The sequence below is a fragment of the Lissotriton helveticus genome, chromosome 2_2, assembly GCF_964261635.1.
Source record: "Lissotriton helveticus chromosome 2_2, aLisHel1.1, whole genome shotgun sequence".
NCBI classification, from domain to species: domain Eukaryota; kingdom Metazoa; phylum Chordata; class Amphibia; order Caudata; family Salamandridae; genus Lissotriton; species Lissotriton helveticus.
The window spans coordinates 367,929,645-367,956,680 of NC_136060.1; the positions used below are offsets into that span (position 1 = coordinate 367,929,645).

Below are 27,036 nucleotides of genomic sequence, written 5' to 3' on the forward strand. Positions count from 1 at the left end.
CTGTCTGTTGCTGGACTGTCCTGGGAAGTTGAGAGAGTTCTAGTTATGCCCACCTTACCCAATACATGCAGCCTGCCTATCCCTATTTATCTTTTTGATTCCTCCCATGTACCAGATAGTGCCCTCCACACATACATGGGCCTGCTTTTACACATCATATAAACACTTACTCATGTATCTGGTGGAATGTGAGAGGGGTGGTGACTAAGAGGCATAGAGTCCTGGCCTTCATTAAGCAACAAGTAATAGATATAGACTTCGTCCAAGAAATGCACTTGACATGACTAGGTTGCAGCAATGCTGGAGGAGTCAGCTCTATACCACCGAATACTCTTTATTTGCCGGATGAGCTCTTATCTGGCTCCGCCCGGAGTCCCATTTACAAAGGATACAGTGCACCCAGGGAGTGATGATATGTAATACTCATGAGGACTTTGGACGTAGCCCAAATACTGGCAGCATTTATGCCCCAAAGACTGTGCAGAATCGCTTCTTTGCATTTCTGGTGCCTCTGCTTTCGGGGAGCAATCGGGAGGTCATGCATAGTGGGCAGGGGCTTTAACTGCATGACAGATGTTCAGCTGGACCTCTCCACACCATCAATGGCTGGATCGCCCCACTTCAAGTTAGCCCAAGACTTCACTTCATGGATTAACACCTGGGAGCTGATAGACAACTGGGGCAACAGGAATGCAAGGCATACAGAATACTCCTTTAATTCTCCAATCTAGCATGTGCAACTTGACATGATACTCTGCTCCCATAGACTTGCTGGAGTGGTCACTAACGCTGAGTATCTGTGCTGCACCCTAACAGATCCTAACCACCAGCTGCTGCAGGTTACAGTGAGGTGCACATGTGTCTCCGATCCCCACGTTAAGACTACCTGTGTACTTTTTACAAGTTCCTACATTTGCTGACCCGCCAGAGGAAGCCATTCGAGAGTACTTTTGGGTTAATCACCATACAACATAATCAGTGAGCACCGAGTAGGAGGCATTTATGGTGGTGGTTAGGTGACACTGTCTCCCCAAAGTTGTGGAGGTGCAGAGGGCCCTCGAATCTGAGCTCACCACCCTGAAAGGTGCTGTTCATACCCACAAGTGCAGAATGCACACTGCCTGAGCAGATGGGGAGGCGCTCCAAGAGACCAAGAAAGACACTAATGGTATGGCAGTGAGGACGGGCTCCCAAATTCACAGTTCCTGGTATATGTGGCCCTGAGACACTCATTGGGGACCATGTGGGAGGATCATCACAAGGAGCTCATGAAACACTGCGAATACTACTTAGTTTGGTGGGGGTTATAGCCTTGTCTCCTGGTTATATCGGTCACTGCTGGCTATGGTGTTGCCACCTGTTAGAATTGGGGGTCTCTAGTTGGCAGATGTAGGTACCTTGACCAAATAGGAACCCTTGGTTCTAGTCAGGGTAAGGGGGAATCACATATAGAAGATAAACAAAATATATCCTGAGCTAGACAAAAGTACATCAATACAAGTAAACAGATTCCAAAAGATGAGTTAAATTCATATCTTCCTTTATTAATGCTGTTTTTCTTCTTAAAACACACTAGCCGCCAACACGTGTTTCGTCTTCGTGAAGTTAACCATAGACTTCTTCAGGGCTAGAATATTGTAATATACATGATCAGAAACAACAAAATTCATAAATTACAATACAATATAATCACTAGCAACCGCTAATACACACCTCAATTGTGCCCAATCGTTAATTTCCTAGTGGCTGAGTGTACATACAAAACCTCCTAGTAAGTTGTCTTTTGATACTGTATCAAACAGTGTAATAACACGCCAAACACCTACAAGAGTACAAGCTAATATCTACCTTCTTTTATAAACAATGAGTAATAAAATTCAAGCAATAGACACATAATCTGTGCTTTATAACGCCAATTGTTTACCATGCTTTTCAAACAAAGTTAACTACTTCAGTGGTAATCGTTAGTTCCAAGAAGGAGAAAGGCAGACATGAAAAGTCCACTCTGTGTCTCTAACACATACAGGAAACACCATAAGTGAATAAGATATAAGGAATTGGTTGCGAAGACCGCACAAAAAACGAAAGTGTATAACCATATTAATGAAAGTGTAGAGAAGAATCGTAGGAAAAAATTAGTAGGTAAATGTGCAGACCAAGTAGAACCCCAAAAATCTCTTTTTATGTTCCTAATAAAAAAATTATAAACTCACCTATACCTAGGATCAAATAGAACTCTCCATAGTTCGTGAGAGCACTTAAAAGATAATCTATAATCAAAAGAATTAATGTAAGGAAAAAAGCACTCAATATATCCGGTTAAAAATTGTGTACGATAACCAATAAATGTACTGAAAGCCACTCACTAGTTTATCGGAGGCTCCTGATTCAACGTGAATGACGAATTTCCAATTGTGTAGTCCTCTGTAATCAGCCCCCGGTATCCTATCATATAGAGAAACCCGACGCAATTATTGTAACTGTTCATTGACTCTAGATAGAATCAATAAAGATATTTCAGTCCGTCCATAAGCACATAATAATCACCAAGATTAATATAAGTACTGCATTCTCTCTTCATAAATAAATTGAGTTCCTTAGCCTAAAATTAATAGGTGTCAAATATCTCGACCTAAACAGTAAGACGTTGGCGTCAGGGCAAGGTGAAGCCAGAAATCACGAATAGTCATTAGTTAATATCTAGCCTTAATCGCGATGTTAGCAGTCGGTATACGTAACAGTAAGCACAACAAAAATGTTGCCAGCCCCATATTCATTGGAAGCATAGCCATACTTCATGAATTAGTTAAATCAAATATTTCATGCTTCAGGCCACAAATTACAACATTTGGGAGTGATAATTTCTCCACAGGGGATAGCAAGGCAAACCCCCAGCACTCCCCAAAGTAAATGCATCCAAAAACCAAAAATGTGCCGGTCCCCCACATTCAAACATGACAGTGTGGGGTGGTCGTGCCAAGTGCCGTGACCAAAATAAAGGCTAACCAAACACTCAAGAAATCTATATCACAGTTCCACTGACACTCACCTTAAATTTAGAGAAAAAGACGTGCAGAGTGAGTGAGCCTTGGCGTGTAGCACTCGCGCCATATTAGTGAAGTCCTTAAGTATTAGTCTCCTTGTAATAAAAATAGTTGTAGGACTCAGACGAGGTATTACGATACATCTCCTCATAACGATATAACTACAAAACGGCCAGCTACGGTCCAATCTAAGATATTTTTTGGACTGTAGGATATTCAAGGCAGAGCCCGATGCGATGTCATTGTAGTGGCCTTGCTTAGATGCAGCATTGTTCTCGATGAATATTCTGTCTGCAATATATGAAAACGTGTCGGCCATCTTAGCTTGGGAATAGAGAGTTAATCATCAAATACTCAATTTTCAACATCAGAAACCTAAATTGTAACATAAGTTCTGCATGTCTCTATTAACATATATCTGGTCTCTCCACATAATAGTATTCAAATAACGCTATTAAAAATTTTCGGTGACACCTTGCTCTAAAGTAATCCTGAGTGCAGATGACTATTATAAATAACCCGACACCAGTGAAAGGGAAGGACGTTCTTCGATATGCCCCCAATATTGTATGTTCTGATTCTTCACGTGCAACAATTAGTATTAAGACCCAAGGGTTTAAAAATTGAGGAAAGTGTTTAAGTTAAGGATAGAAATAGAACAAATAAAAATCTAAATTCATTTGGTATCTTTCAAAAGGAGGAAAAGCAACAATGAATCAAGCATGTGACATTAGAAGTTCTATTACAAGATCCTTATTGACAACACTACTGACTGTACTTATAAAGTCTCACATTTCTCCAATACACAGTTAACAACAATTTAACTATTGTTACAATATAGCCATCTTTTATACATATAAATTCTCCAGTTCCATTAGTTTGACAGAAATTATTTCTACAAATGTACTTTCACATTAGAACAATAATACTCCCATGAGTTGTTTAGTCAAAGCAAGTGTAAGTTTAAACTTAATATGTGCCCCAAGAATATAATAGGAGGACACATATGTTATGGTTAAAGCGAACAGTCTTAGAGTTTATATCAAATAAACATGCAGACATCTACTAGACTCATTCCTCTTTATTGATGTGTCTCAGAAGCACTTCATCGATGTACCCCAAAGGATACAATCCTCAAATCATGTAGATACGAGCCTAGTTCTAATAGTCTTTCTATGTTGTCAACCTAGAAAGTACTGTAATTCATTATCAAAATGTAAGCCCCTTTCTACCGCATGCATTCGAATAATCCAGCGTGCTTCTTGTTGTCTTAGTTTCAATTCACGGTTGCCATGGAATGTTTTGAAATTGCAGCATGTGCAGACTGTCTTTACATGGAACACGACATTTTAGTTATAATGACTCTAAAGCATTCCATATTAAAACACATATAGATTGTAACACGACCTATGTAATATATGCAGTGTTGTGCAGGTGCAATAAAGTATATATAGGAAGCACCATTAGCAAACTTAAAGATCGTGTTGCTGAACATTTCAGGGCTCTGAAAGATAGGGACGCAAGATACCCAATAGCAGCGCATGCCATTGAATGTAAATCTCAGACTGAACATTTAACGTTATCTTTTCACGCAATTGAGATGATGCCTATGGACATCAGAGGTGGCAACCGTGAATTGAAACTAAGACAACAAGAAGCACGCTGGGTTAAGCGAATGCATGCAGTAGAAAGGGGCTTACATTTTGATAATGAATTACAGTACTTTCTAGGTTGACAACATAGAAAGACTATTAGAACTAGGCTCGTATCTACATGATTTGAGGATTGTATCCTTTGGGGTACATCGATGAAGTGCTTTTCTGAGACACATCAATAAAGAGGAATGAGTCTAGTAGATATCTGCATGTTTATTTGATATAAACTCTAAGACTGTTCACTTTAACCATAACACATGTGTCCTCCTATTATAATCTTGGGGCACATATTAAGTTTAAACTTACACTTGCTTTGACTAAACAACTCATGGGAGTATTATTGTTCTAATGTGAAAGTACATTTGTAGAAATAATTTCTGTCAAACTAATGGAACTGGAGAATTTATATGTATAAAAGATGGCTATATTGTAACAATAGTTAAATTGTTGTTAACTGTGTATTGGAGAAATGTGAGACTTTATAAGTACAATCAGTAGTGTTGTCAATAAGGATCTTGTAATAGAACTTCTAATGTCACATGCTTGATTCATTGTTGCTTTTCCTCCTTTTGAAAGATACCTAATGAATTTTGATTTTTATTTGTTCTATTTCTATCCTTAACTTAAACACTTTCCTCAATTTTTAAACCCTTGGGTCTTAATACTAATTGTTGCACGTGAAGAATCAGAACATACAATATTGAGGGCATATCGAAGAACGTGCTTCCCTTTTACTGGTGTCGGTTTATTTATAATAGTCATCTGCACTCAGGATTACTTTAGAGCAAGGTGTCACTGAAAATTTTTAATAGCGTTATTTGAATACTATTATGTGGTGAGACCAGATATATGTTAATAGAGACATGCAGAACTTATGTGACAATTTAGGTTTCTGATGTTGAAAATTGAGTATTTAATGATTAACTCTCTATTCCCAAGCTAAGATGGCCGACACGTTTTCATATATTGCAGACAGAATATTCATCGAGAACAATGCTGCATCTAAGCAAGGCCACTACAATGACACAGCTTCAGGCTCTGCCTTGAATATCCTACAGTCCAAAAAATATCTTAGATTGGACCGTAGCTGGCCGTTTTGTAGTTATATCGTTACGAGGAGATGTATCGTAATACCTCGTCTGAGTCCTACAACTATTTTTATTAGAAGGAGACTAATACTTAAGGACTGCACTAATATGGCACGAGTGCTACACGCCACGGCTCACTCACTCTGCATGTCTTTTTCTCGAAATTTAAGGTGAGTGTCAGTGGAACTGTGATATAGATTTCTTGAGTGTTTGGTTAGCCTTTATTTTGGTCACGGCACTTGGCACGACCACCCCCACACTGTCATGTTTGAATGCGGGGGACCGGCGCATTTTTGGTTTTTGGATGCATGCGATGCATTTACTTTGGGGAGTGCTGGGGGTTTGCCTTGCTATCCCCTGGGGAGGAATTATCACTCCCAAATGTTGTAATTTTCGGCCTGAAGCATGAAATATTTGATTTAACTAATTCATGAAGTATGGCTATGCTTCCAATGAATATGGGTCTGGCAACATTTTTGTTGTGCTTACTGTTACGTATACCGACTGCTAACATCGAGATTAAGGCTAGATATTAACTAATGACTATTCGTGATTTCTGGCTTCACCTTGCCCTGACGCCAACATCTTACTGTTTAGGTTGAGATATTTGACACCAATTAATTTTAGGCTAAGGAACTCAATTTATTTATGAAGAGAGAACGCAGTACTTATATTAATCTTGGTGATTATTATGTGCTTATGGACGGACTGAAATATCTTTATTGATTCTATCTAGAGCTAATGAACAGTTACAATAATTACGTCAGGTTTCTCTATATAATAGGATACCGGGGGCTGATTACAGAGGAATACACAATTGGAAATTCGTCATTCAGGTTGAATCAGGAGCCTCCGATAAACTAGTGAGTGGCTCTCAGTACATTTATTGGTTATCATACACAATTTTTAACCGGATAAATTGAGTGCTTTTTTCCTTACATTAATTCTTTTGATTATAGATTATCTTTTAAGTGCTCTCACAAACTATGGAGAGTTCTATTTGATCCTAGCTATTGGTGAGCTTATTATTTTTTTATTAGGAACATAAAAAGAGATTTTTGGTGTTCTACTTGGTCTGCACATTTACCTGCTAATTTTTTCCTACGATTCTTCTCTACACTTTTATTAATATGTTTATACACTTTGGTTTTTTGTGCGATCTTCACAATTAATTCCTTATATTTTATTCACTTATGGTGTTTCCTGTATGTGTTTGAGACACAGAGTGGACTTTTCATGTCTGCCTTTCTCCTTCTTGGAACTAACGATTACCACGGAAGTAGTTTACTTTGTTTGAAAAGCATGGTAAACAATTGGCGTTATAAAGCACAGATTATGGGTCTATTGCTTGAATTTTATTACTCATTGTTTATAAAAGAAGGTAGATCTTAGCTTGTACTCTTGTAGGTGTTTGGCGTGTTATTACACTGTTTGATACAGTATCAAAAGACAACTTACTAGGAGGTTTTGTATGTACACTCAGCCACTAGGAAATTAACGATAGGGCACAATTGAGGTGTGTATTAGCGGTTGCTAGTGATTATATTGTATTGTAATTTATGAATTTAGTTGTTTCTGATCATGTATATTACAATATTCTAGCCCTGAAGAAGTCTATGGCTAACTTCACCAAGACGAAACACATGTTGGCGGCTAGTGTGTTTTATGAAGAAAAACAGCATTATTAAAGGAAGATATGAAGATCACTCATCTTTTGGAATCTGTTTACTTGTATTGATGTACTTTTGTCTAGCTCAGGATATATTTTGTTTATTTTCTATATGTGGTTTTGTGTGAACATTACCCATTTGGGTTGATGGTGGGTCACCGCAACCTTATCCTTTGAGCTCCTGATAGACTGAGAATTCTAACTATTCTCATACCCCAGCGCAATTAACACTCATTCACCTGGTCCATTGTATTGTAAGAGGGAATCACACTCTAGATAACCCCTGCTCACCCCCTTGGTAGCTTGGCACGAGCTGACAGGCTTATCCCCAAGGCAATGTGTTAAGTATTGTACCAACCCTCACAGTAACACAGTGATAACGCCCACAAATGGACACCACACCAGTTTAGAAAAATAAAGGTATCTTTATCTACACTTGACAAGACCAAAACGACAAAACAAATCCAACATACACCATTAGAGGTTTTTCGTAAAATGGCTTTGAGAAGGTTATTATACCAAAAAAAATAACTGTGTAGATTCTGTATTTACTTAAGCAATTTGTAATCTCATAGGCACCGATCTCCCTTGCACTGCTGTGCAGTGCCCCCTCTGTTTCTCGAATGGTTCGTGCAGACTCTGGGGTCTGTTACCAAAGAAATATGCCCTCAGATGCTCAAATAACAGTGAGAGAAGAAAAGGGCCCCCAGTATCGCAACTCTCCGTTATGCCAGTGTGAGCTGCAATCAGGATAAGATCTCAAACAGTTCCCCGGCAGCACCCTAAATAGCGGTTCGAGCGCACAGCTCTGAGCGTTACCTGGGAGACGAGATGGACACTGGCTCGAGGCTCCTCAGGACTCTGGCTCGCCGATCCTCCCTACCCTGCACGGCGGAGTGGGGCAGCTCCTTCCTAGTTGGAGCGCAGCCTCACTCACTCAGCGGCGAAGCTGACATCCTGCTGGGCAGCTGAGCATCGGAGGTGTCCCGGATGCTAGGCGGTTGCTAGGCGACGCCTCGCAGCTGATCCTGCTTCCGCCGGCTCCTTCTTCTGGCGATCACGATCTTGCTGACGACTTGGGCCAGCGGTGGTGACGGCTACTAGTTGATCGTGGCTTCTGCAAACTTCCCCAAGGCCGCCAGCTGTGCACCGACACACACTCACAGCGTCGCAGAGCCGCTTTTGGGTAACAAAACAATTTCAAGATGTGCAAGTTTCTCAGAGGTCATGAGCCGTGCACAGACACACGCCCACAGCGTCGTAGGGACAATCTTGGGGATCAAAGCACTCTCGAGCAATGCAGGCTTCACAAAGGTTACAAGATGTGCCCAGACACACACACACATCCTAATGAGGATCTTGGAAACTTTGGTGTTCCTGAGTTTCCACAACAGGAGGCCAGCTCTCCTCAGTCCCTTGGAGATCTTCTTCAAGCAGGGGACACATCACACAGCAAAGTCCTTCTCCTTCCCTTGGCAGAATAGCAACAGCAAATCAGCCCCAGAACACACAGCAAGGGCAGTCCTTCTTCTCAGTTTCTCCCACTCTTCTACTTGGCAAAGGTTCCTCTTGATTTCAGGATGATCTAAAATTCTGTGGTTTGGTTTCAGCTCTAATATTAATACTCCAAAATGTCTCTTTGTGTAAGGGGCTCTGAACCCGGTCCAAACCAGTTCTGGGCACACTCTGCAAGTACACAACTTCTTCCTTTGTCATGAGGGCTTGGGGGCTCAGCCACACCGCAGGAGGTGGAGCCAGTCTTTTGTGGAGGGCAGGCACAGTCCCAGTCAGGTACAGGTGCTACTCCCCCACCACTCCAAAAGCAGATTCGTCTATTCAGCCTAGTGCTGACTCACCCAGCCTCCTGGGGCCATGGCACTTTCCCAACCCCAGTCACTTCCAGAGGCAGGCAGTCAGTCCACAAACAGTCAGAGGCACAAAGGAAGGTTGAATAAAGAAAACAGCCACTTTCTAAAAGTGCTGTTTTCAAACAAGCAATTTGAAAACCACCTCCACTAAAAGGTGTGTTATTAAGTTCTGAGTGCAGGCATACTAAACTCCATCTCTCCATCTTATCCCTATGGGAAGATATGCTGGTAAAATGTTACACAGCATTCCCCATTCTGTCCTATGGGCAAGATGGCCTTTCAATAGTGAAAAACGAAATTGGCAGTATTTCACTATCAGGACATGTTACACACATCAGCACATGTCCTACCTTTCCCATACACTGCACCCTGCCCAGGGAGGTACCTTGGGCCTGCTATAGGGGTGTCCAATGTGCACAGAAAGGGAAGGGTAGGGCCTGGCAAGTGGGTGCACTTGTGAGGGGACATGGCAGTTAACAAACTGCGCGCAGGAACTGCATTAGCAGGCCTGAGGCCTCTCTTTAGGGCTACTCATGTGGGTGGCACAATCAGTGCTGCAAGCCCACTAGTAGCATTTGGATTACCAGCCCTGGCACACTCAGTGCACTTTACTAGGGACCTTACTAGTAAAACAAATATGCCAATCATGGAGAACTGCAAAAACAACAGTTGATGGACAGAATGCAGAACAATGTCATACATTCACCCCAGTACAGAGATCTGGGCCTAAATCCATCGTTTTTTTGCACTCCACACCACCCCAGTTCAGACATGGCCATATGCAAATCAGCCGTGACCCTGTGCCTCATGGGAACAGTCCAGCCCGAACTGCCAATCCATGTCTTTCCTGGAACGGAATCAAGCTTCCTAGGACCGGTTTCTGGCTATCAGCCGTCTTCAGCCAGGATAGCTTGACTCCAGTGGTGTAGAGAGCATGGGACTCACGTCTGAGCATACCCATCCCACTCAGGGTGACAAATGCAAAAACAACAGTTGATGGACAGAATGCAGAACAATGTCATACATTCACCCCAGTACAGAGATCTGGGCCTAAATCCATCGTTTTTTTGCACTCCACACCACCCCAGTTCATGGAGAACTAATCACATCCATAATATACACAGGGAGCACTTGCACTTTGACACTGATCAGCAGTGGCAAAGTGCCCAAAGCATCTAAGCGAGCAGAAACGAAATCCAGCACAGCATCAAAAACATAGGAGGTAGAGGCAAAAAGTCAGGGGAAACCCTGCCAAGAATGCCAGGTCTAACACCACCCCTGTCGAGGTTGTGAGTGTAGTGGGGGACTGTAGTCGGGAGAGACCCTAGAAATACTGAATGGGATGCAGTTCTAAACTAGAGCACCCTAGACTGGTCTCCAAAAACACCAGGTTCCAATACACACATTTCAAATATGTACACACCACATACTTAACACCCCACAATCTGAATGTTATAAGCAGCATTGACGACTAGAATTGCCCTTGGTGCGCCCTGAGAGATGTGGATTACTTACACATGACATGGGTGTGCCTGCTGATTGCAGCCTATTGGTAAGCGGTCACCTCGACACTGGAAAAAGAGGCATTGGTGTGCTACTGAGCAATCAACTATTTTAAATTCTGTCTTTGAGGGTTGCCTCTACAATGTGGACGGATCACAAACTGTCAATGTTAACCACCTAGAGCATTGAAAGAACAACACCACACATTCCCAAGTGTGTTTTAGGCTTACAAAATTACAACTTCAGGGTATAAAATATCCCTGGGACAAACAATCATTCTGCTGACTGCCTGTTCTGCATGCCTGCGGATGATTGTAAAGATGGGACAAGATTACTAGAAGAGGCTGCATTAATTGTTGTTATCACTACCATCATAAAGGAGGCATCGGAACAAAGTGTAGCGAGAGACAAAAACCTAACTTTAGTACAGAAGATATTGAATGGGTGACCAGGTAAATGCAAATAATTACCTGATAATTGGAAAGTTAAATTAATTGTCTATCAAAGATAACTTAGTTTCCAAAGCTGATAATATTGTACTACCTATTGATATGTTTGCATGTGTTGTGGACATTTGGGAAGAAACATGGCCAAGAGTAGAGCAGTACTGGTTTCCCAACATGGATGCCATAGTTAAGAATGAGGTAAGGGATCGTTAAGCGTGTGGTGGAAGTGACAAAACTAAATCTGTCTGCAAAGCTCCCCCTTCCCAGTAGAAGATTCTTCTAACCCTGGAACAAGTTGTGCCATTAACTTATCTAAGGCTCATAAGAAGTATGTGTTTGTAATGGTAGACTACCACTTCCATTGGGTTACCACCTCCGGACAGTGCTACAATCACAACATATTAGAGAAGCCTTGACATCAGAATGAGAAGTAAGATCTGGTGGGAATAAAAAATCTGAACATGATTGTCTATAAATCAAGGGGCAGATTTACAAGCCCCTTGCGCCACTTTTGTGTCACTTTTAACATGGGAAAAGTGACGCAAAAGTGGCGCAAGGGGCTTGTAAATAAGCCCCCAAGTTTCAATAAAACTTAGTGTTCCACGTTAAGTGTTTTTGCTAGTTCGGATATTGGACCGATGGATATCCCTTAGAGGTGGAAACAAATACATTTGTAAATTCAGTATTTTTTAAAGGAGGTTGGGGAAGGACATACTCACGGCTCAGCAACATCTTCAAATATATATCGTGTCTCATAGTTCTGACTTGTTAAACAATAAACAGATGTTGACCTCTTTCTTCCCTTTGAAGCTTAATTGAAAGGTTGAGAGGCATGAATTTGATACGAGAAATTAAATGTATCGCCGTTTTAACACGACTCTTTTCAATCGGGTACCGTAAGAGAATACAGCGGTTCATAGTATCTCTGATACAGCTGGCTTGAAACAATTAACTACTTTAATTTGATTACTGCTCAGTCAGCACGCACTTTTCTATAATACGGTCCTCATCAGAAAAGAATGGGACGGCAACAATAACCAATCAATAGAGGGTTTTCAATAGCCAATCCCGAACTGTCTCTGGAGTGACCAATCAGAGAATGACTTGTATATGAACGCTATAGAGCGGTGCTAGTGCTCCTGAGATTCCCAAACAACCTTACAGCTGTTAAACAGTGTTGCAACGTTAGCTATTTTAAGTTAGTTAAATTGCACAATTTTCGGTGAAAGTCACACATACCAGTTTTGAGAAGGAAGCAGTTGCTTCTCTTTTAGATTCTCGCAACGCAGGACATGTTTGCTTCGTGGTACACCCTGTCGTTCCTGTGCTCTTGTTTGCCACTAGGCATTTTTGCAGGAGGCGGCGGAAAATATTCCAAAGAACTTAATGATAACCGAATGAATCCTGGTGAGACGGGCGAGTTTCGGATTGTAAAACTGAACCAGGTCTGGGAGAAGGCGCAAAGGGTGAGTCTTTCCAAGAGTAACATAGACTGTGGTGCAACATTGGGAAAATAGCTTAGTTCAGAGATATGCCAATGAGAAAAGGAAAGCGGTTTTATTTGGGTGTGCTGTCCGCACAGGTGTCCGTGCTCCTCGTTAATGCTGAACGTAATGCACGGCGCTGCTAGTTAGTAAACGAGGACAGTCGTAGAAGTAAACGAGCGCCCTTTTCCAAATGCATCATTCAGCACGTAGTTTTGGCATCACATATGCGTGTCTTGAGTAGTAACTTGTCTAAATTGATATTTTGGATGTTTCCAAGTATATTGACCGCCTGTAATTAGTGTAATAGGAACTCCAGTTATTTCAAGGCTTAGATGCCCTGATGTATAGTCCTAAGCGCTACATAAGTCAGCGAAAAAAGCAAAGGGTGTTATGCCACATGACCTGCGAGTTACACTTTTGGGGAGTGCTGGAAATGCCAACTCTCCAGAGTTTGGAGTTAGTCTCCCCTTTCTCCTGCAAACTTAAGGACACTTCTAGCAGTACGCAGAATATTATTTGCAGTGCTACATTCTTCATGTTGCAGCACTTCTCCATCTTTCATATGTTCTCGCAGGCTTCATATTTATCCTCTAGAGGCCCTGCATGAAGCGTATTCTCATGCCTGCCTCTGTTTGCAAAGGTATACTTTTTATATATCACATAACACATGATATTGAACGTAGTGTCAGTCTGAACTCCAGTGAATTTACTTCTGTGCCTTGACATTTCAGCTCAGACATTTTTTATTATTAGAAATTTTTATTGGTATACAAAAGAAGGTCGTACAAAAATATATATATACAGATATAGGTACACAGTTGGCGGTCATATATATCTATTGTTCTCCCTCCACTGGAGAAGAAAAGAAAAGAAGAGAAAAGAGGGGGGGGGGGGATTGTCCTTTATTGGGTCGTCCTCAGGAGCTCATCAAGCGGGTCCCACATGTGCAGCTTGGCTGTGTGTTCTTTCGAGAAGGTGCCTGTAATGTTGTCTGCTCCCCTCAGGAAGGTAATCCAGTTGATCCATGTTTTAAAGCTTGCTTTGGCTGTGTTTTTCCAGTTCGTTAGGATCATTTTGAGGGCCGCTGTAAGAAGTAGGTCTAGGAGTTCTCTTTCTTCTTTACTTTTTAGGTTCGCTGTTAGGTGCTCAGTCGCCAGGCTGACGAAGCTGATCTCCAGATTCGTTTTGAGCATGTCATTCAGGAAAGTGTTGATTTGAGCCCAGAACTTCCTGACTTTCACGCAGGTGAAGATAAGGTGTTCGAGGGTCCCTTCTTCTTTATGACAGTTCCAGCATTTGTCTGAGTCTGCTATGCCGACCTTGTGGAGTTTGGATGGCGTCCAGTATGCGTTGTGGAGCAGCCAGTATTTTGTTTGCGCTAGTTGTGGGGTGATTTTGTTTGTTGTCGCTGAACTCCACATTATCGCTCGCTCCTTTTCATTTAGTTGCCTGCCCAGGCGTGTCTCCCATGTGTTGGTTGCTTTTTTGTTCTGCGCCATCTTGGATGGGCTGAGTAGTTTATAGATTTTTGCCGTTTGATGTCCTGCGAGGTCGATGAGTTGCAGATACTTGATGATCCCCGGCTCTCCTCCGCATAGGTTGGCCTTTGTTATTGCTGTCTTGATTTTAAGGAAGTTATAGAACTCTGGGTTCGGGAGATCATGTAGCTGCTGTATGTTCTGGAAAGTCAGCGGTTTTCCCTTTGTTTCTAATTGACTGGGCGTGCTGATACCTTCTCTGATCCACGTGTCATTGTGCAGTGTTGCCCCTTGGTAGGTCACTTTAGTGTTAAACCAGATGGACTCCCAAGCAGTGCCCTTCAGTTTCTGCGCCATGTGCCTGTCCACTTTCAGCAGGGCCTCTCTCGTGTGTTTTAGTATGGCGCTCGTTTTCAGTGGGTGCCGGTTCGCTGTTAGGAGTGCTATTGGCCTGAGTCCTCCTAGGATGTCTTGTTCGACCTCCAGCCATACTGGCCTGTACGTTTGTGTGGCATCTACCCAGGCGATACCCTGTCTCGCCAGACAAGCCGTCTGGTATGTCTTGAAGTTCGCGAGGTTAAGGCCTCCGAGGTCTCTTGACAGTCTTAGTTTTTGTAGGCTTATCCTTGGCTTCTTGTTTTTCCACAGGAAGATGTTTATGAGCTGGTCCAATTTTTTGTGAAATGTCTCTGTCATTGGAAGTGGTAGCATTGATAGCGTGTAGTTTATTACCGGTGTTACCATCATTTTGATCGTTTCAATGCGTCCCCACCAGCTGATGAACTTTGGTGACCATAACTCCAGTCTCTCCTTTATCTTCTTCAGCGTGAGGTCCTCGTTGTGTTGCAGGGTTGACGTGAGGTCTTTCCCAAAGTGGAGTCCTAGGTATTTCAGAGGTTTCGTTTGCCATGCTAGGCCGGAATCGCCTAGGACTTCTCTTGTGGTATGGACATTCATTGGCTTACATTCCGATTTCTCCTTATTGAGTTTGTAGCCTGAGGCTTCTGCGTATTCACCTATTGTGGCCATCAGAGCTTTTATCGACGTGGAGGGGTTCGCTGTTGTAATTAGGATGTCGTCGGCGTATGCTGCTAGTTTGACGGTTTTCCTCTTGAGCTTTACGCCTGTTATCTCGGTGTTGTCCCTGATTCTGGCTAGCAGGGGCTCTAGTGCGAGCAGGAATAGTCCGGGGGAGAGGGGGCATCCTTGTCTGGTTCCTCTGCCCAGCGTGAGCGTTTCGGATGCGCTCCCGTTCACCACTATTTTTGCCTTCGGTTTGTTGTAGAGGGCCATGACCATCGCCGTGTACTTCCTGCCTAGGCCAAAAGCTCCCAAACAGTTACCCAGGAAAGGCCACGAGACTCTGTCAAACGCCTTCTCCGCATCCAGCGCTATCATGACTGCCTGCTCGTTGCTGTTTGCTGTGTGGTTGATCAGGTGGCACAGTAGCCTTGTGTTGTCCTGCGACAGTCTGTTCTTTATGTATCCCACTTGTGAGGGATGGATGATGCTCGGCAGGATCCTGTTTAGTCTGTTTGCTAAGACTTTTGCATAGACCTTGCAGTCGACGTTTATCAGCGATATTGGTCTGTAGTTCTGGGGATACTGTGGATCTTTCCCCTCCTTCGGAATTATGGTGATGTTGGCCTCGCACATGGACTCCGTCATCCTCCCTTTTTTGATGCATGTGGAGTATGTTTGTGCCATTAGTGTCTTGATGTGTTCGCTGAAGGTTTTATAGAATGTTGCTGAGTAACCATCTGGCCCTGGCGCCTTGTTTCGTTTCAGTTGGCTTATGGCAATCCCAATCTCTTCCTCCGAGATGTCAGCTTCGAGCGATTCCCTTTCCGCCTCGTCCAGCTTTGGCAGATTGGTTTTACTGAGTAGGTCACGTCCTGCATCTTTGTTCAAGTTATGATCCTCAGTGTACAGTTCTTGGTAGAATTGCCTGAAAACCTCTAGTATTCCTTTGTTCGTTGTTTGGGATTTGTTCGTGCGGTCCGTAATCGCTGCTATCGTGTGTTGCCTTTGTTTTGCCTTTAAGTAGGACGCCAGCTGTTTCCCGGCCTTGTTTGCTGCACATAGGTTGATTGACTTGAACTTCGTCAACCAGGAGCCCGCTCTCTCGCTTAGGATCTTGTTCAGCTCGTATTTCTTTTTTGTGAGCAGAGTGAGCGTGTTTTTGTCCGTTATGTTGGCACAGTGACCTCTCTCCAGTGCTGTTATTTCCTCCTCGAGCTCACGGAGTTTTTTGTTCCGCCCTCTGTTCATCCTGGCCTTGATGTTTATCAGATTCCCTCTTATTGTTGCTTTGAGGGCATCCCATACAGTGTCTTTCCCTACCTCGCCATTGTCGTTGTGTTCGAGGTACTCTTTTATTGTGGCCTCAATTTCCTTGACGTTCTCTCTGTTCTGGAGGATGTCATCGTTCAGTCTCCACCTCCTCGTTGGGTTCTCATTGTGTTTCCCACTTAGGGTGAGTGTTATGTGAGCATGGTCTGAGACGGTGATTGTGGCTATCTCCGTGTCTTCTATGAGGTGCGTGTGTGTGTTGGACATTAGTATGTAGTCGATCCTGCTGTAGGAGTTATGTGGGTGTGAGTAGAAGGTGTATTCTCGCGCTGTCGGGTGTTGGAGCCTCCACGGGTCTGCCAGTTGGTGTTTGGTGCATAAGTCTTTCAGGGTGTTGTTGTTGTTGTTGGAGTTGTGACTTGGTCTGTTTGGGTGTCTGTCTGTTGCCTGGTCCATCGTCTTGTTCATGTCCCCGGCTGTGATCAGGAGGTCCTCTTGGGGGAGATCTGATAGCTTGCTGTCTACTCCCATCCAGAATTGCTTGTCTTCCGAGTTCGGACCATAGATATTGACCATGTGGATTGTGTCGCCTCCTCTCTGGACGCTTGCTATGAGCATGCGGCCATCTTCATCAGTGTCCACTGCTAGTGTTGCCATGTTGGCCTTCTTGCTCAGGATTGTTATTACTCCTCTTTTTTTCCCTTTTGCCGGTGAGCAGAGTACCTCCCCTATCCATCTGGCTTTGAGTAGTTTCGCCTCCTCTTCGGAGAGCTTGGTCTCTTGGAGCATGTACACATCTCCCTTCAGTTTGGACAAGTAGTCCAGGATTTTCCTACGTTTGACTGGGTGATTCAGTCCTTTAACATTCATGGACACTACCTTCAAATCAGTGGACAGGCCTGCTCTAGTTGTGTTTGTCATGGTGGTTTCGCTTCATCGCTTGTGCTTTGCGTTCTGCGGCCCCCCCCCCGGGGTGCTGGATGGGAAAAAAAGAATAGGAAAAGTATAGGGTGCCTGTGGAGAAAGGCAAGATTCTAGGTCCTTTGTTCATGATGCAGCCGGCGGCTCTGCCATGTACTAACATTCCCGCCGACTTCGCTCCCCCCCCCTGGCCCGACCCCCTCCCTCCCTCCCCCCCGTCAGTAGTAAACCGGGTGTGCGACAGCAAGGGTCCTCACACTCCCCCCCCCAAGTACTTCCTGAGTCTTTTAGTCCTTAGCGTGTTAGCCAAAAAAAAGAAAACCAAGAAGAAAACCCCCCGCCCCTCATGGTCAATTTCAAAAGAAAAGGATATGATCAGCGGTTGCCCGCCCGTTCCTCCCGTGGCCACCGTGGTCTTGCTGAGGTAGGTATGGTTGTTCTTGCTGTTTGGTGGCTCACGGCATGTTCTGTATCCCGGTGGCTGTGGCCGAACTCGTTCTGTGGCCCTCTGAGGTAGTATGTTGTTGTCGTATGAGGTAGATTCTCTTTTAGAGGCAGGTTGTTGTTACTGTCAGAGTCTCCTTGCGTGGTTGCGCATGCTTGATTTCCCAGGCTATTGTTCGTATCAGTCAAGAGTCTCGGTGGGTGCTATCGCTCCTGTGCCTGGTTATCTGTGATATGCGTGTTCCTTCAAAAGCACTCCTTCTTATTCACCTCCTTCGTGTGTTTCGTCAGATGATGCCCTTCTCTTTGCCCCTGGACTCGGCAGCTCCATCTCCTCTGGTTCCGGGTCTCGTAGGTATCGGTGCAGGTCGTTGGGGTCATCGAAGACTCTGCTTCAGTAGAGTTGTTTTGGGATTCCTTGTGGGCAGTGGCGCAACATAAAATGATAGAATACAGCATGTGATAAGGGGCCGCCGATTCTCCCATATATCACAGGTATTCATTGGCCTTGAAGGAGTGGGGACTCTGAAGAGCTGGGGTCCTCCTGCACCACAGAGGCTGCAGGGTCCTACGTTATGCCCCAGCAAGTGGGCCTGGGGTCAGGAAGTGCTCGCACTGTCAGATATATGCTATTTTAAAAAGAAGTTCAAGGCTGGGGAACCCAGTATTGACTTTTCTGGCTCCCCATAGACAACAGCGTGGAATAATCAAACTTTATTACTGTTGGCTCCGGCAATGGATGGGTAGCAATGGGGAGAATGCCTTCTACTACCCATACAATAATGAACTACTAACGCTCTGATGACTGAGGTCTCTGTGGTATCTCTGCATGCAGCAGACGAGCTGTGAACTCGATTCGGGCCAGAAACAGAACATAGAGCACCTGCCTCTAGAGAATCTGAGTCCTTCTTTTAAGTCCTAAGCTTTGCGGGTCACGAGGAGGACATTCACCGCTTTAACACCAAGAAGGGTTGGTGCTTGAAGTGTAAACTTACAGCATGGGACAGGGGAACCCTACTCATTAGGAACCAGGGTATTGGGTTTATACTAAAAAAAAATGGCTCTGGTGGCTAATAAAAACAAAGATTTGGTAATAGATAAGCACAATGGCAAAAAGTTTTGAAAAGACCCTATTAATATCAGATGGCAGACGGGACACTCTACACAGTTTGATCTTCGAAGATTTAATACACAGTTCAATAGTATGCAACACTTATTTAAATTCAAAAAGCGCTACATTACGTGCGCTGTGTCCCCAAGTGAAGCATGAAAACAAAAACAATTTGTGACTATATACAATGTGCAAATATGTGGTTTTCATAAAAAAGAAATCGACCATTCAATGTATACATTTATTGACAGCCTAGGTGTGACTTTACACTGGCTGTAGGTTGGTCTGATCTGTAAGGTTGTCGACGACGTTGCGGCCCACTATGTATGGGGGGTCTCCTCAGGACTGCATATAAGGGGACATCTATGAAGAATAAGAATGGCATTAGGCCCATATTAGTGGCACATATGCGAGAAACTATAAATGGTCCTACTCGAAGGCATTTACATGATGTCAATTAGCGCAGCTAAAGTGTGAGTGGCGTGACCCAGAGTGGTGAAGGGAATTAAGAGGGACTCGCGTGAGGACCCAGCCGGGTTATCCATGATATGATCGAGGGAGGAAAGGACATGGTTACATGGGATATTTACATACGAGGTCGTGGGTGTTCGAATTCTGACAATAGAAGGGTTGTATCTTACCTTACTGTGAGGGAAGAAAGCTGGCTTGTTCCAATTTGCTAACCTGGCTCTAACGATGCCCTGCTACATCCGTAGCATTGTTTTCCCAGGGTGTTCACTTCGGAGGATTCCGAGTGTTGCTGGAAAAATGGGTGCCATTAGAGATTGACCTCGATTTAACAAGGAGGTCGGGTAGGGCAAAGGACGCACTTCAATGAAGTGCCTGTAGCTACTTACATAGTCCTTGTTGGCGGAATGATCTCTGTCTTTTTAGAGGCTCGGGAGTGAATCTGCGGCCCCTGTGTGTCCAAATTCGACTCGTGGTGCGATGACACCGAGAGCTCGAACCGGACTGCCTTTTGTATTCAGTTTTCTGCTTCCCGCGTTTACACTGGGCAGGGAAGCAGGAGGAGCCCAGTTCCTGTGATCGATCCTAGGATCGGGTTTCTGTTGTCAAGGAAACGCAGACGAACCCTCCGCGTACAACATGTACGTCAGTCGTGATACCAGACGTGATGTTTGTGAAGTGTACTTCCGCTCATCTGTATAGTTGTACACAGGTGCTCAGTGTTATTACATGCGGACCTAATTTACAGTATGCATACTTGCCGGAGCAGCCCTGTTGCAAGCATTGGTAACTTGTGCAATGTATGTACTAGTCCTGTGATCTACGTGACTGGTGGCCAATCCCGTATTTGGAATGTTTTCATGCGTTTGTAATTACACCAATGTCATTAGATTATTCACAATGCATATTCCCTTACACTTTTACAGTTACTATACTTCTCTACTGTGTGACGTACATCATACTTCTTTACATTCGTGCAGATTCTGTGCTGCTCTGTGGCATGCGTGTTATAGTTGGCCTTTCCTCCTGTGTGCGTACTCCGTCTTAGACTGCATTGCCACAGGTCCACATATATTTTAATTTATATTTCCACATTTCTGTGTATTTAAACATGTAAAAAATTAGAAAAATTACAATGCCTACATTACATTTGTGTGTGTAAACACTGTCGTGAGCCCGTGGTGCGGTTCGCGCTCTCAATCTTTTACTGGTGTATTACAGGTTATCAATTACTCCTACAAGACAAGGTCTATGGGAGGAAAATGTACAACATTTGTCTCTTAAGGTTAATGACCTATGTTTTGGTGGTACTACCGTGACACAGTTACAGGACCGAAGGTGCTCTACAGATGTTAACTAGTCAGTGACCTCCGTGTAGGTAAGGAGATCTGAGATGGCGATATGTGGTTCTAGTTTATTGATGTAAAGTGGTCACATATCCTCTCCATTCTTCTGCTGAATTAAATCCTTCTTCAATTGAGTTAACTTTATCAATCCATCTACACTCAGTGCGTTGTAGTATGCTGGCCAAGTCTCCCCCTCTTTCTGGTAATGTGGCTATTTCTATCACTTGCCACTTCAGTTCGTTAGCGGTGGTTTTTTTTCCGTTATAGTGAGATACCAGAGGTGCATTAGGGATCGACCTGCGGATCCTGCTACGATGTTGGCTGATTCTAGCTTTGACGGGTTGTTGTGTTTGGCCTATGTATGGAAGATTACATGGGCACCAGATACAGTATACCACGTTGCGTGTATTGCAGTTAGAGAAGCCATCTAAGGTGTGTATTATGTTAGCATGTTCAAAGATGGTGGTATTGAATGTGAATTCACAGGAAACACAGTTTCCACATTTGTGGTGACCCTTAATTTTAGGTAAGCCCCATGCGTTTGTAAGTGTGTTATGTGTGGGCTCTTTTTTTATCAGTTGCTGATCTTACAAGATGGTCCTTGATGTTTTTCCCTCTTTTATAGGCAAACAAAGGAAGTTAAAAAGTGGGGTCTATGCTTTTTATGATGCCCCAATTTTTTGTGATCAGATCCCGTACCTGGTTGGTATGGGTATTGAAGGTGGTGACACATACTACTTTGTCTGTGTTTTTTTTTTCTTTGGTTTTGAGTATTTCATCCCTTGGACAGTGCCAGGCCCTCTTGACTCTTTAACTCTTTAACTAATCTGTCTGGGTACCCTTTGGTTACTAGTTTGACTCTCAGTATTTCTGCTTCTTTCATGTAGTCGGCTTTGTGTGTTCAGATTCGGCAGATTCTAAGAAACTTCCCAAACGGGCGTCCGTCTCTCAGGGCCCGTGGGTGATGACTGCGGGAGGAGAGCAGCGTATTCCTTTCTGTCATTTTTCTATGGAGAGTGGTGTAGAGGGCACCATTCTCATCGCTAATTTTAAGATTAGGAATGCTATTGTGGATTCATGTGTGGTGGACCAAATGTAAGATTTTTTTTGTACAGTATTCAAATGAGTAACGAAATGTTGTAACTCTCTATCCTCCCTCGATCATATCATGAAGAACCCGGCTGGGTCCTCACGTGAGTCCCTCTTAATTCCCTTCACCACTCTGGGTCATGCCACTCACACTTTAGCTGCGCTAATTGACATCAGGTAAATGCCTTCTAGTACGACCTTTTCTAGTTTCTCGCATATGTGCCACTAATATGGGCCTAATGCCATTCTTATTCTTCATAGATGTCCCCTTATATACAGTCCTGAAGAGACACCCCCCCCCCCGCCATACATAGTGGGTCGAAACGTAATCGACAACCTTACAGATCAGACCAACCTACAGCCAGTGTAACTTCACACCTAGGCTGTCAATAAATGTATAAATTGAATGGTCGATTTTTGTTTTTATGAAATCCACATATTTGCACATTGTATATAGTCACAAATTGTTATTGTTTTCATGCTTCACTTGGGGACACAACGCACGTAATGTAGCCCTTTTATGAATTTAAGAAAGTGTTGTATACTATTGAACTGTGTATTAAATCTTCAAAGATCAAACTGTGTAGAGTGTCCCGTCTGCCCTCTGATATTAATAGGGTCTTTTCAAAACTTTTTGCCATTGTGCTTATCTATTATCAAAACTTTGTTTTTATGAAGTGTAAATGTAGGCATATTCAGAGTGGGGGATAGAGGCTCATGGGACGGGCTGAGTGGTTGTGGTGCAGTGTGGGTAAGGCAATGTTCGTGTGTTTTGTAAACGGGTACAAAAGGAGCTATATTAAAATTCAGAGCCAAACATCATATAAGAAGATCCTACGGGATAAGTGTCCTCTCTCATGCGAACATAGATTCACTCATGTACGAATAGTACATACTGTAACTCCCAGCAAGACAAGTATACTCTATTCTGCTAGATGGAATTCTGCCATGTTGCTTAAGTTATGATTCTGTATTGCCATCCGGCACAGATAGACGACGTAGGCGTTGATGGTGAGACAGTCCAGGTGGAAGTCAGCAGGACTGCTTCACGGCACGCACTCAGCACCTGCGATTCTGTGAAGGCACGAGCGAAAAGCAAAAAAAAAAAAAACAGACACACACAGCGTTTCCTTTGCGGGAGCAAGCAACAGCACCATCTGTTTTGAAGATAATTACTAACAGATGGCGCCGCTGTGCGCTCCCGCAAGGGAAACGCCAAACGTGCACGTGTTGCAATAGAAAGTAATGCAAAACATGCACGCTTTTTGCCAAAATACTGATCGATTCCAAAAGGTCCCCTCCTCTGCAGTGCATGCATGCTGCGTAGGCGAGACCTACAAACCAATATGTTCAACTATATTGAAAAAATATATATATAAAAGACTTAAATGGTAATCTTGCCCTCAATATACTGTCCTTCTATATTTGTGACCGAATATTTCTATCTGTTACGATGACGACTCTGGCCACAAACAGCAATATAGCAGCGAGGACGATTTTTCATGCTGCGGGGCAATGCCATCACGGGGCACCTCGTAAACAGTACCACAGACCACATAGCAGTATTCCAGAAATCCTGTAGCATGTTGAGGCTCGGGCCAGCGGCGGTGATTCTTACTCACAGCCTCAGTTACGATGACGGCTTGGGCCACAAACAGCAATACAGCAGCGTGGATGATGTTTCATGCTACGGGGGCAATGCGATCACTGGGCACCTTGTAAACAGTTCCACGGAATACACATCAGTCTCAGGCGTGCAAAAGCACCATGCACCAAGCGTCGCTGAGACACGGTTAGAAACTTTTATGTTCCTTAGTTTCCACAACTGGGGACCAGCTCGCCTCGGGCCCTTGGAGACACACTACTTCAGGACACAGCACGCAGCAAAGTCCTCACAAGCAGGGGGATACAGCACACAGCAAAGTCCCTTAGCGCCTCCTCAGTCAAATCAGCAAACTACAGGCCAGCCCCAGAACACACAGCAAAGGCAGTCCTGCTCTTCAGTCTCTTTAGCTCTTCTTCTTTGGCAGATGTTCCTCTTGATCACAAAGTAGGTTCTATCCTTTTTCAGTATGGATTTCAGTCTTGAGTCCAGGTTTTTCAGCTCTCACATTTATACCCCTAAATGCCTTTGAAGTTTGTGTTCAGCGGGCTCTGAGCCCAGTCCAAACTAGATCTGGGTGTCTTCCTCCCAGTGCACACCCTCTTCCTTTGATAGTCAGTGTCTGGGGCCCAGACGCTCAGCAGGAGGTGAAGCCATCCTTTTGTGGCAGCAACACAGCCCTCTTCACATCCATGGGGCTACTCCATCCACCTACATCAAATGCAGGCCAGCCTGTTGCTGTCTCACATTCTCCTCCCTGGGGTCAGGACACTTCCCAGACCCTGCCACATCCAAACCCAGATGGTCAGTACACAACCAGGCAGAGGCACACAGGGTGGTTTCAGAAAAGAAACCAGCCTCTTTTAAAAGTGTAGTTTCTAATCGCACAATTTAAAAACCATCTTCACAAAAAGATGTGTTTATTAAATTCTGAGTTCAGGCACACTAAACTTCATCTCTCCATCTTACGCCTATGGGAAGATATGCTGGAAACATGGGACACAGCATTCCCCATTCAGTCCTATGAGCAAGATGGCCTTGCAACAGTGTAAAACAAATGTGGCTGTATTTCACTGACAGGACATGGTACGCTCCTCAGTACATGTCCTACCTTTCACATGCACTGCACCGTGCCCACCGGTGTACGTTGGGCATACTATAGGGGGTCTGATGTGCATAAAAAGGGAAGGTAAGTCCTGCAAGTGGGTGCGCTTGTCAGGGCAACAAGGCAGTTAACAAACTGCGCGCAGGCACTGCTGTGGCAGGCCTGAGATCTCTTTTTAGGGCTACTTGTGTGGGTGGTACAATTAGTGCTGCAGGCCCACTAGTAGAATTTGCATTACCAGCCCTGGCACACATAGTGCACTTTACTAGGGACTTTACTAGTAAGCCAAACCTACCAGTTATGGACAACCTATTACCATAACACTTTATACAGGGAGCAAGGCAAATAGTTTAAGGCACTTTAGCCAAAAAGAGCCAAGTCCAACAGTAGCCCTACCAAGATTTCTGTACTATTTTGCGAATCTACCCGCTCCAGTGCGGTCTCCTATTTCACTACACTGGATAAGTTGGTCAGGGACTTCATTTGGGGCTCCAATAGACAGAGTGGCGATTAAATAACTATGTTTGCCCACTGACCAAAGGGGCCTGGCAGCAGCATGCCTAGGGCATTACTTTTTGGCAGCACAACTTCAATGGGTGGCCAGATGGATACCAGGTCACCAATGTGAAGACACGGCAACCACGCTTCCGCCGCTCACGCGATCTCAGATACTCCAGCTTTTTCATCCAGGTGCGCGCACATGGCCTCCTGAGTCTCTATGACTGGGTTTGGCGCATAGATGTTACAAAAGGAGTCTCTATATAACTCGAAGCATAATGCCGTACACCCCAGCGCTCCCCCTAGAGGGTGCTCCTAAACGACAGGGGATGTTTACTGCCGTAGAGTTCCAACAGTGGCACTCGGCGGGGGTCTAGACCATGGGAGAGCTCTACCACAAGGGCGCCCTGCTTCCATATGCGTCCATGATAGAAAAAGATGAGCTCTCCGCAGGGCAATTCCTCCTGCGTTGATCTTTGTTAGACACACTCGCAGCACTTTGGGGAGACCTAGCGACCGAACCGCCCACACATCTAACTGTGCAATATTTGCATGTTATGGGACAAAGCAGACGCCTGACACGGTTGTTTGCAGCTTCACTGCGCCAACACGCGGCGATTAAGTTAGACCCCCTTAGGCTTAAATGGGCGCAAGACCTATGCAGACCATTCTCGGATGAAGAGTGGGGACAGGTACAGGCCAGTCCAGTTCAAATCCCCAGGAATGTGAGGTTCAGGCAGATCCAATATTACATTATGCAAAGAGCATACTACACGCCGGCCAAAATTAATAGATACTTTAATCGTACTGACACTGCTTGCCCCAGATGCTCTGTTGTAGATGCAGACTTGATACACATGCTGTGGAGCTGCACCAGTCTTGGCACCTACTGGAGTGACGTGGCGGAGGCACTCCATGTCACACTGAGACAGAGCTACCCTTTGAATGGCCGGTATACTTGTTGCACCAATTCCGCAGAACATGCAATACTAAAGTCAAGTCCAGATTTTTGGACTTGGGTATAATAGCTGCCAAACGACTAATTACAAAGCAATGGAAGGCTCCAGACCCTCCACACTTCCAGGCTTGGAGACACTCTACACTCGCATGGGCTGGGGCAGAGGGCATCGCGATTTGCCACAAAGAAACAACCGGCCTTAGGAAATTACTAATAGCTACGTACTGGGAGGCGATTCTTACAGCGCTGCAACAGCATGCAGATGTTATGTTATGTTATTTGTTTTTTGTACCGCGCACAGCTGCCCCAGCAAAGGGGCGTCCTGGCAGCCCAACCAGCGTTGATGCCTGACCAGGATGAACAACGCCACAAGTGCGACTAGAATCCCTGAGGCGCCCACAGTCACCAATCCCACAGCTAAGACATGCGCTGGGACATTCACGGGGGGCATATGGCTACAATTATGTGCCTGGTCATAGCAGACAACATTTCCCCACCCATGTACAGGCAAGGGGATGTACTCCAACTCGGCTCCAAGTTCCAACTCCTTCCTCCCATGGTGTTAAAGATATTGTTTACCATGGTTCTCTATATTACTCCTGTAATTCAAGGTTACTGCTTATGCACAGTGGGTTATAGGCTTCCTCATAAGACTGGACCCTAAATGTTGATTGCCGCCCTGGTATAATTCAGCTAGTACTGACATACATGCATGCCAAATGAAAGATATTTGTACAGATTTTGTTGTCAAAAGAGCTGCTGTAAATGACCTACAGACATATGATGCTGACCATGTAACACTGTTTATTACTGTTATTGTCATACTAAAATCTACAAACAATAAAAAGTTTTTACAAAAAAAAGAGGTGCAACCAATGCCCAGACCGTGTTAACAAGTGTAAAAATGACAAAATAACAAAGTAATACTATTACAAAATGTGCCACATTACGCCGCATAACTTT

The 27,036-nt window shown here is 44.2% G+C and overlaps 1 protein-coding gene and 1 long non-coding RNA gene across 3 annotated transcripts in view; one reads left to right on the forward strand and one right to left on the reverse strand.

The window, feature by feature from the left end:
• The window catches only part of LOC144821843 (uncharacterized), a 427,743-nt gene that overhangs the window by 196,267 nt on the left and 204,440 nt on the right, over positions 1-27,036 (reverse strand). The window lies entirely within an intron of this gene.
• The window catches only part of LRPAP1 (LDL receptor related protein associated protein 1), a 142,872-nt gene continuing 128,203 nt past the window's right edge, over positions 12,368-27,036 (forward strand). The window contains exon 1 of the mRNA XM_078678538.1: positions 12,368-12,739. Coding sequence (XP_078534664.1) covers positions 12,566-12,739 — 174 coding nt within the window. The 5' untranslated portion in view covers positions 12,368-12,565. The remainder of the gene's footprint in view (positions 12,740-27,036) is intronic.